Raw genomic sequence first — 11,170 nt, 5'->3', positions numbered from 1 at the left:
GTCTTTGAGAACGTTAGCGTGCTTGCGACGACTGGTGCCCCACCTCTCGTTCCGGTAGTGGATCTCTAGCTTACGGGTCGGTGATGTCGAGAGGATAAACCATCCATTCAATGAAATATCATAATATGTGGCCTGCTAGACCATTTTATTCACTTCTAACATTTTTGACCGTCTTTTTTGGAATTGGTCCCACTGTGTGCTGGCGGGAACGATGAAGCCTCCGATGTCTCGACGATGGCGACGATAACTTCGATGGCGGTCACCGGCGTGTCCGTATTGCGAATTGGCGCGCCGCGATGAAGATGACCTGTGTGCGATATGGCCGATCTAAAGGTGCGGAGTGAGTGACGGCTGGAACGGAAGCATCCGATTTTGATCGGAGAGAGTGTTGTGGCACTTGGCCTGAATTTCCCCGGGACGATCGGTTCCGCCAAATAGATACACACGTACCCAAGCGACCCGGCTTCGCGTACTTATCCGGTTCACCGAGCGGGGAGTGGTGCGTCCTCTATCCTTTGATTAGGATCGAGGTTCATGGCGTGTAATTAACGAGACGCTAAAATTTCCAAAATAATCGATGAGTTGAAAGCAGCGTTGAATAGTGAGAGATATACCTATGTAACCATGAAGCTATATATGCTTCCAAAAAACACAGCCCTACAAGTTGACTTAAAGTGGAAAAGGGCAATTATTAGACCAAATTAATGGTTCATTACTTTGAAATGTTGAAATAAAGCATCAGTAAGGGAACGTCCACAAATTACGTAACGCTTAGTGGGGGGAGGGGGGTTGAGTGAAGTGTGACGATCCATACAAAATTTTCAAAAGCTTCATACAAAAAGTGTGACATAAGGGCGAGGGGGGGTTAAAAAAGTCCGATTTTTGCGTTGCGTAATTAATGGATCTTCCCTAATGTATATATCTGCGTTCTTAATGCTGACTTAGAGTAACGTTGTTTGACAGTTGATAAATAAATGCAACTTCACATCGTTAAAACTGATCTAATGCAATTAGCATTTAGCCGATTTGTGATTGATATATGTGCAATATTGTAATGCATGGTGTTACTATATAAGCTTATATTATGTTACTATATTATATTATAAGTTATTTGCAAAATTGGTTAAATTAGGAACATGGCCAAAACCGGTACAGTTCCCCTATTCCAAAACTTACCTCAAAAGGATTAACCCATCCTTATAAGATTTTTTTTCCCTAATAGACTTTTCATATTATAATTATATACCTACCTGACAATATTAACAAAGGAAAATCTTTCAAATGAAAATCTTTCAAGCAACTCATGAGTTTATCTATTTATTTCATTTTCCACAGAACATCAAAAATCAGCTTTAACCAAATGTGCACTCTGCCGTAAACTATTCTGAGCATCAATCATTCTGTTAGCTTTTGATTTTTTTCCAACACCTAGTTTGGGTAATCCACGATTTAATCCTTCCAAAAGTACACACGCTTTGCAAGGTTGTTGAGATGATACGAAACCACATCTGTTGCAATTTCCTCTAATCGGCTTTTTTACCGTATCTTTGAAAGACAGCTGCTCTCCCGAATGAATAATGTCCATTATTACAGATGGACGTATTTTCTCTAAATCTTTTAGAAACGCACGTGCATGACCACGGTATGCATTAGGCGCGAACACACATTCTGTAGAGAAATAAACTAATTTTTTGAAGTGGGCATACATCACTATTTCTTTTTCATATGCATACTTTAGGGGTTTCACGCGTGGTATAGAATCAACGTCTTTTCCACCAGTTTTGATATCACAACACCTGCGCAAGCGGGCTGTATCTCCTCGAAGAATATTCATCAGTACAGTTTCAGCTATATCGTCGGCGTTATGCCCTGTAGCAACACAGTCGACCTTCATCAAGTGAGCTCCTCTATCTAGTGCTTGACGTCGAAATACCCCACAAAAAGTGCAATTATTTGAGCGGCCTATTTCAGATACAATTTTATCCATTGTCCATCCGTACAGTTCCTCATAAGATAATATTTTCAGTTGCATTCCATAATCATCTCGGTTTCTTTTTACCGTTTCTAGACTATCATCGCGGTAGCCAGTAATTCCTTCATCGATCGATAGCAGAACCAATTTCAATCCATAGTTATATCGCTCATTCAACACTTTAAGGACATGAGCTAACACTGTACTGTCTTTTCCACCACTGGCCGCAATAGCCACCCGATTATCTCGGCTAAAAAGCGCATTCTGTTCAATGGTATTGTGGATTTCCGTTTCAAACGCCAGGAAAAAGCATTCTTTGCATAGCGTGTCTCCTGTTTTCGGACGCTGTAGATACAAAAACACATATTAAAATACGTAACGAAAATCAATATTTATTTTGGATTTCGGCTCGGAAAATAATAACCCTGCAGCCGAATTCCGGTCAAAAAATCTCTTGTAAGAGAAGAAATTCTCGAAGAGATTTTCGAATTTTTTTTATTTTGGTATTCCGACGAAAGCGTGAAAGAATATTTTTGACAGATGAAAAATAAAACGAGAATTTAAATTTCTTCGAAATTTTCGATGGAGAAATTCGATAAGAGATTTTTCTTGGATGTAATTTGAAGGTATAATCGGTATAATTGTGTCTTCACTTCCCATAGGAGTGTAAAATAATACGGGAAATATTCTCGGTTCCCTGGGCATGCATCCATTGTACTTATTTGCCACTCAAGATACATTCTCATGCAATGGCAAGAATAGAAAAGCTTTCATTTAATAACTGTGGGAATGCTAACAGAACGTTAAGTTAAAAATAAGGCCAAGTTTCGTTTGGAATGTAGAGCCATTGAAGAAGAAGAAGAATCGCGTTTGATTGATTATTTGATAACATTTTTTTTTCAAGGTGAACATTCTAAAACATCCAAATTATTTCAATATCATGGTATGTCCACAACCAACTATCATAAAAAAGCTAAGCTACAGCTAAGTTAAAGCTAAGATAAATGTCTACTCTGGCCGGCACCTAACGCAGGTGGGCATAGGCGCGGCGACGCTGCGTGGTAAACATCGGCGAAAATACGCTATACGTGGGCATCGAGCCTTATAAGGCCTTATAAGCCTATTAGGCTTTCTGCGAGCATGTACGCACACGCACATTTAACTCACACTTTTACTCAGTTTGTTTGCAACCACGAGCAGCTGTCATGGCAAAATCAAATGGGATTGTTTGCAACCACGAACCTTTCGTTCGGGTTGGTGAGAAATGTCGGCAAGACCCTAATAGGTAAAAACGCCACTAAGTCTTATCATTAGCAAGAATTGAAGTCGTCAGGCAGTGATTTAGATAGGGTAAAGTGCCCAATAGTGGACCCCAACCAATAGTGGACCCTCCAGCCATGCATTATTACAGCACAATGTATATATTATGCTATGAAATTCCATCGGGAGAACCTACCTTACAGTCCTATGATTTGATTAGGGGAACAAGGGGCAATATGGACACCCTAAGGTTTTATTCAATATTAGGTGATTTTAATTGAATATAATTCGGATTTCTACCAATTACATGATACTATTACTTGTTAACTACCAGTTCTGTTTTGAATCGTATTGAAAATAAGGCAATTTCAATTAAATATGACGATTTTGTAATAGTTAATTTTTCACTACTCTCGGGACGGTAGCGGGGCAGATTGGACACTCTTATGAAATATGAAGAAAATGATCTTACTCGTGATTATATGCCATCGTAACTAATGGTAACCTATTTTATTGATCATCCAACAAAAATATTACCCAATTGTTCATCTTCCTGTCATGTTTTTGTATAAGACACCTAAAATTGTGTTTGGATCATCAACATCCGAAAATCTATTTCCCTTTTCTTAAGCGAGGTCATATATGGTCGATTTCCATTTTAATTCCATGGTGAATAGAAGAAGAATGATTACGTAACGCAAAAAAATGCCACTTTCTAACTTTTTGTATGGAGCATATGATTTTTTTATATGGAACCTCACACTTATTGCAAGACACCTTCCCAATCGTCTATCTTTAATACATTGCATAATCTATGTATGCTTTATCCACCCTACTGGCATCGTCAATCCTTCCAATGGGTTGTACCGATTTACTTGCCAACGAGATTACCAAATCTATACAAAACACTTCCTTTTTTGTTGCACTTTCAGCGACTTCTATGGTATATATGTCATGTACTGGAACTTTTATAGCGATTTATAATTCCGCACCATGATAACACAAAAATAACACGATATGAAATCATAGATCGATGAGTTTGAGGTTATGTTTTTAATTTTTAAGGTGTCAGTTCTACCCCTATATAGAGTGTTCAGTTTGCCCCAACAGTTGAACATATTTAAAAACGGTTGGAAATTTTGTAAAACTCGTAGAAACTTGTCACAAATACATGCCAGAGCACTGTGAATAACAGAATTTTGCTATGGGATAACCAATAATTGAAAAGTCATCTTCTATGGTAAAGTAAAGCTTATTTTATGGAAGGTGTTATAATTTTTAATCATTCTAACAGATATTCTAACTTTTTTGTCAAATGTATGCGCTAAGAAGATAAAACAATGACTTCTACGCTATAAATTAGTTGTAGAATAATGGTTGAATTAACAAGAATATTGGGGGTGTCCAATCTGTCCCGGGTGTTCATAATGCCCCCTGGTCTCCTACATGCATTGGAAATGCTATGGAAAGTAAAATTAGATAATTTTTTTTTATTTTGTAAAAAATAAACACGAGCGTGTCCATTATAGGAATATTTTAGGGGGTCCATAATAGGGAAGAAGAACGTCCCGAAACGAAACATGAAAATCGAATGAAGTGTCTACTATAGGGAAGCAATTTCCTATTATGGATCCCCAGGGGGTCTACTATAGGGCGAATTCAGTCAGACTTTAAAATGCTAATTTCAACGAATAACGTCGTGCATTTGATTGTTTTATGTATGGATCGTGAAGAGGGGATGCAGAACTTGTTATTAGATATCAAGCAGAATTAATATGTTAAAAATGTCTACTCCGTATGACAGGAAGAGCACAATTTCGGGGGTCCACTGGCATTTTACCCTACAATATAACTTTATCATAACAGCTTTCTTCTACAGTTCAATTTTATTATTTTATTTATTCAGACTAAGGCCGAAGTGGCCTGTGCAGTATGTAAGAGTCTTCTCCATTCGGCTCGGTCCATGGCAACACGTCGCCAGCCACGCAGTCTACGGAGGGTCCGCAAGTCATCTTCCACCTGATCGATCCACCTTGCCCGCTGCGCACCTCGCCTTCTTGTGCCCGTCGGATCGTTGTCGAGAACCATTTTCACCGGGTTATTGTCCGACATTCTGGCTACGTGCCCGGCCCACCGCAGTCGTCCGATTTTCGCGGTGTGAACGATGGATGGTTCTCCCAACAGCTGATGCAACTCGTGGTTCATTCGCCTCCTCCACGTACCGTCCGCCATCTGCACCCCACCATAGATGGTACGCAGCACTTTCCTTTCGAAAACTCCAAGTGCGCGTTGGTCCTCCACGAGCATCGTCCAGGTCTCGTGTCCGTAGAGGACTACCGGTCTAATGAGCGTTTTGTAGATTGTCAGTTTGGTACGGCGGCGAACTCTATTCGATCGAAGCGTCTTGCAGGTCCAAAGTATGCACGATTTCCAGCCACTATACGCCTCCGAATTTCTCTGCTGGTATCATTTTCGCCAGTCACCAGTGAGCCCAAGTACACAAATTCTTCTACCACCTCGATTTCGTCACCACCGATGCCAATTCGCGGTGGGTGGCTCACATTGTCTTCTCTAGAACCTCTTCCTATCATGTACTTCGTCTTCGACGTGTTGATGACTAGTCCGATCCGCTTGGCTTCCCTCTTCAGTCTGATGTAGGCTTCCTCCATCTTCTCAAAGTTACGTGCCATAATATCTATGTCGTCGGCGAAGCCAAATAGCTGGACGGACTTATTGAAAATTGTGCCACTCGTGTTAATCCCCGCTCTTCGTATTACCTTCCAAAGCGATGTTGAATAGCAGACACGAAAGACCATCACCTTGCCGTAACCCTCTGCGGGTTTCGAAGGGACTCGAGAATGCCCCTGAAACTCGAACTACGCACATCACCCGATCCATCGTCGCTTTGATCAACCGTGTCAGTTTATCCGGAAATCCGTTTTCGTGCATTAGCTGCCATAGCTGGTCCCGATCGATTGAATCATATGCGGCTTTGAAGTCGATGAATAGATGATGTGTGGGCACGTTGTATTCGCGGCACTTCTGCAGTACTTGGCGAATGGCGAACACCTGGTCCGTGGTGGAGCGTTCGCCCATAAAACCCGCCTGGTACTGCCCCACGAACTCCCTTGCAATTGGTGCTAGTCGACGGCATATAATTTGGGAGAGTACCTTGTAGGCGGCGTTCAGCAATGTGATTGCGCGGTAGTTGCTACAATCCAGCTTATCGCCCTTTTGTAGATGGGACACGACACCTTCCATCCACTCCTGCGGCAGAACCTCATCCTCCCAAATCTTGGTAATGACCCAGTGCAGCGCTCTAGCCAGTGCCTCACCACCGTGTTTAAATACCTCTCCTGGTAGTTGGTCAACCCCAGGGGCTTTGTTGTTCTTCAGCCGGCCAATCTCCTCCTGGATTTCCTGGAGATCCGGGGCCGGTAGAATTATGTCCTGCGCGCGTTCCCCATCACCATACCGCCATCTTCGTCTGCCACATCGCCATTCAGGTGCTCTTCGTAGTGCTGCTGCCACCTTTGGATCACCTCATGCTCGTTCGTAAGAAGGTTCCCGTTTATGTCCTTGCACATATCAGGCTGTGGCACGTGGCCCTTACGTGAACGGTTCAACTTCTCATAGAACTTTCGTGTGTTATTAGTGCGGTACAGTTGCTCCGTCTCTTCACGGTCTCGATCTTCCTGCTGACGCTTTTTCCTCCGAAAAATCGAGTTTTGTCTGTTCCGCGCCTGTTTATATCGTGCCTCGTTCGCCCTCGTGCGGTGTTGCAGCAATCTCGCCCATGCTGCATTCTTCTCTTCTACTAACTGCTCACATTCGCCGTCATACCAGTCGTTTCTCCGATCCGGGGGCACCGTGCCAAGTGCAGCGGTTGCGGTGCTACCAATGGCGGATCGAATATCTCCAGCCATCTTCAAGAGACGCTGCGCCTAGCTGCTCTTCCGTTGGGAGTGCCACTTCCAGCTGCTGCGCGTATTCTTGGGCTAGCCTACCGTCTTGTAGCCGCCCAATATTAAGCCGCGGCGCCCGACTTCGACGCGTGTTGTACACCGTCGAGAGTTTTGAGCGCAGGCAAACTGCAACGAGGTAGTGGTCGGATTCAATATTCGCACTGCGGTAAGTGCGGACGTTTGTGATGTCGGAGAAGAATTTACCGTCGATTAGAACGTGGTCGATTTGGTTTTCCGTTTCTTGGTTAGGTGATCTCCATGTGGCCTTGTGGATATTTTTGCGGGGAAAGAAGGTGCTTCGGACTACCATTCCGCGGGAGGCTGCGAAGTTTATGCATCGTTGGCCGTTGTCATTCGATACGGTGTGCAGACTATCCGGTCCGATAACCGGTCTATACATTTCCTCCCTTCCTACCTGCGCGTTCATGTCACCGATGACGATTTTGACGTCCCGCAGTGGGCATCCATCGTATGTCTGCTCCAGCTGTGCGTAGAACGCTTCTTTCTCGTCGTCGGGTCTCCCTTCGTGTGGGCAGTGCACGTTGATGATGCTATAGTTGAAGAAACGGCCTTTAATCCTCAGCTTGCACATCCTTGCGTTGATTGGCTGCCACCCAATCACGCGTTGGCGCATCTTTCCCAGCACTATGAAGCCGGTTCCCAGCTCGTTGGTGGTGCCACAGCTTTGGTAGAAGGTAGCCGCCCGATGCCCGATTTTCCACACTTTCTGTCCTGTCCAGCAAATCTCCTGCAGCGCCACGACGTCGAAGTTGCGGGGATGTAATTCATCGTAGATCATCCTGTCGCAACCTGCGAAACCTAGCGACTTGCAGTTCCATGTTCCAAGCTTCCAATCGTGATCCTTTATTCGTCGCCTAGGTCTTTGCCGATTATATCGAGTCGCATTATCTCTTATATTGTTCGTAATTATTGGTTTTCCAGGCGGCTTATTGGGCCTGCGCAAACCTCCTGTCTCGCCGGAGGGCCGTCGTGTCAGGGCTGTTTAGCGTCCCACCTAACACCAGGACTTGGGCTTGTGCGCTTTGAGCGGCACACGGTCGCTTTGGCGGAGCCTACTTGCGGATACATGCAGCTTTTTTAGAGGTTTAACAGGGCCCACTGTCAAACCCCACCACATCCTAGGCAGGCGCCACAACTCGCAGATGGCCTGGGGAGGGATCGTCAAGCCCTTGGACAAAGTCCCTGCTGCCCCCTGTCTACAGTTCAAGTTACAGATAATTTATATTTTATGCTCATAAGTAGGCGATTTGTTTCACATTTTATGAGGATATCTGACTATCTGAGGACAAATCTAATGGAACCCCCAACAAGTTTGCACATTCAATTGCTTGTTAACATTTAGTTGCAGTTGATTGGGTTTTGCCCTGAAAAAATGAGAGATCGGATTGGAAATCGAGACCTGCCATCGTCAGCATGGCGTCGCTTTGTAGCAGGCATCTTACTGCACGACTGCTATGCTCACAGCTTGAGACTCTTGTTCACGGCTTTTGTCATGTTTTTTAAGGTTACAAGATTGATTGCATTCGTTACAAGGGGCAGCAGGGACTATGCCCAAGGGCTTGACAACCCCTCCCCATGGCCACTGCGAGTTAGGGGATCTGCCTAGGATGTGGTGAGGTTTGACAGTGGGCTCTGATAAACCTCTACAAAAAGCTGCCTGTAAGCCCTATCAAACCCAGTCAAACATGAACGTATATGGTGTTGTGTAGGATACTGTAGTGGAGGCGATAGAGGTACTGCTCCATACAGCATGTATGTTGTATATCGTTTCCAATTTAGCATCTTGTATTGCATCATGTACGATTTGATGTTGACTGGGAAACAACCGTGTGCCGCTCAAAGCGCACACGCCCAACACGAGTTCCAACCGGCACATCAGGATTAACACCAGTGAGATCCTGAATACGGTATACTGGTCACGACAAGCGACACACACGCGCGAAAGTAATGCAAAATAAACGACATGTAAAATAAACGTAAATTAACAAAATATGTCTGGCTGAACATTCTTATTTAACCTCAAATAGAGATAAAATAAGGGTTGCTTATTGACATTAGCTTTCATAGAATGAATCATATACAGTTGGTTGGTTTCCTACCCGTCGCTGCCAGCACCAGGCGCTAACGTATATGCAAAAATAGCCAACATGAGTTAACCATCCGAAGTTTGTATGGCGAAAGGCATCTAACGCGGGTTTTCTAAACAGTAGGAACTTTTCACGAAAAACTATTTGGTAACAGTTATGTAGGAAGGTGTCCGCTACTACGCCTATCAAATATTTTTTCGATTAAGGTGCTTATTTTCGAGATATTAAACATAAGATGCCTTTCTCCATACTGATTTCCAAAAGTTAACTCCTAGTGTGCTGCTCAAAGTAGGCGATTCATTACCAACTACTGTAGCTTCATGAGGCAAGCCTACTTTAACAATCAACATGCTTACATCTGTAACGCGCTCAGCAAGAATCATCCCAAGTCACACATCGACAAGCGGAAGGAGCCTGCTTGTGTTTGGAGCTTCGTGCTGGGATGGACTACCATTCGAAGTCAAACAGAAACCAACTCATTCATTTTATAAAACCGCTTTGAGAAGGACTATATTGAATTAATTCAATACTTGTTTAGTTTAAATGTCGGCTTTTTTTCTCTTCTTGTTTTTTTGTGTGCAAATTTGTCTTTTCCAAACATGTGTTTTGTACAAGATGTACAAGATAAATAAATAAATTGAAATATTATGAATCGCACCACCATACACTACTAATGGTGTACGAAATCGTTTAAAGATTTCGGATGGAGTTCGTTCGAATCCCGCCGGGGATGATGGACGGTCACGCCTGTTACAATCGACGAGTAAAACTGGTTTGTTTTTGGTACACAAGGTAGTGTGGCGGCCCGGGTCCATGGCACCCCAAAAATCCAGACATAGCGGAGAACCAGGGTACGATTTTCAACAGATTCTGTCAATTTGTTTCGCGGTTATATGGAGTATATGGACATTGTAGGTCAAACATTAAAAATTCGAGACAAAGATTCGAATCCAATTTCCTCATATAATTTAGATGCTTCGTTCTTCGTATAGTTCGAACATGGCTCCGCCAAAGTCCGGTGCATTTCCCGAGGCATTTCCTAAAGTGGGAGTAAGGACTCTACTTATTCCTATATGGCAATAATTTTCTTACCTTGAGGAACGCTTTTCGGCTACATCCAGTTGTGCACAAAACCGGCATTCCGTATATTTTCGATAGTATTCGGGGATTTCAATAATCAATACACACGTTTCACTCCGTCTGCGTTTCAAAAAATAAACTTAAGAATAATTATTATAGAAAACAGAACCAGAAGACAAACTCCCGCACCGTCGTTGTTTATTTATGTTTTGTTTTCAACTTGCACCTAGAGGTGTCGCAAATTAATCGATTACTTCGACCAATCAATTCGGCACCAACATTTCAAAAGGGCGTAACTGCTTTTGTAAACAAAAGCTTCTCTCGTCGCTGGTGGGTTTATTTGAGCCCACCCACGCAATCCAACACCATTGATGGAAGCATCGAATCCTCTTATTTCATTTAATGGTGCTGGATTGCGTGGGTGAGCACAAATAAGCCCACTAGAGACGTGAGAAGCTCTTGTTTACAAAAGCAGTTTCGCCCTTTTGAAATGTTGGTGAATTCATCGTTGTGATAATCGATTAATTGCACTGAAAACCAAAACTACCCAAAAATGGGTTGTTTGCACTCAAAACCGTGGTTTGGGCCAATAACCCAAATTTGAGTAAAATGATTTTTCTGGCACTAGGTAGTTTGCCTTTAACCCCATGTAAACAATTTACCCAAAGCTGAGTTTAATTTATCCAAAGCGGACCTTAATCAACCCAAAATAGAGAATATTGAATTTCCTCTAATTTGGGTTATTAGGCTGAGCAACCTCGGTGAGGTGTTTGCATCTTGCTCTA

General features: G+C 43.1%; 1 protein-coding gene across 2 annotated transcripts; it reads right to left on the bottom strand.

The window, feature by feature from the left end:
- Window positions 1-1,301: 1,301 nt before the first annotated feature.
- Window positions 1,302-10,603, bottom strand: LOC134211726 (cytoplasmic tRNA 2-thiolation protein 1). 2 transcript variants are annotated; one of them, XM_062688891.1, is made up of 3 exons: window positions 10,398-10,602; window positions 1,734-2,317; window positions 1,529-1,668 (listed from the first exon to the last, which is right to left on the bottom strand). In XM_062688891.1, exons 1-3 carry the CDS (start codon window positions 10,443-10,445, stop codon window positions 1,650-1,652), a joined length of 651 nt encoding a protein of 216 aa, XP_062544875.1. In that variant the 5' UTR covers window positions 10,446-10,602; the 3' UTR covers window positions 1,529-1,649. The 2 variants fall into 2 exon arrangements, with proteins under 2 accessions (XP_062544874.1, XP_062544875.1); XM_062688890.1 differs by having other exon boundaries at window positions 1,302-2,317; window positions 10,398-10,603.
- Window positions 10,604-11,170: the final 567 nt, after the last annotated feature.

The sequence above is a fragment of the Armigeres subalbatus genome, chromosome 2 (genome assembly GCF_024139115.2).
Source record: "Armigeres subalbatus isolate Guangzhou_Male chromosome 2, GZ_Asu_2, whole genome shotgun sequence".
Lineage (NCBI taxonomy): Eukaryota > Metazoa > Arthropoda > Insecta > Diptera > Culicidae > Armigeres > Armigeres subalbatus.
This window is presented reverse-complemented; position numbering and strand designations above follow the sequence as displayed.

Bases quoted from the DNA above. Each gene is read 5' to 3' on its own strand.
- LOC134211726 (XM_062688890.1), bottom strand. From the start codon at position 10,445: ATGCCGGTTTTGTGCACAACTGGATGTAGCCGAAAAGCGTTCCTCAAG. The intron at 2,318-10,397 runs GTAAGAAAATTA...TTGTATCTACAG, and splicing joins GCCGAAAAGCGTTCCTCAAG to CGTCCGAAAACAGGAGACAC.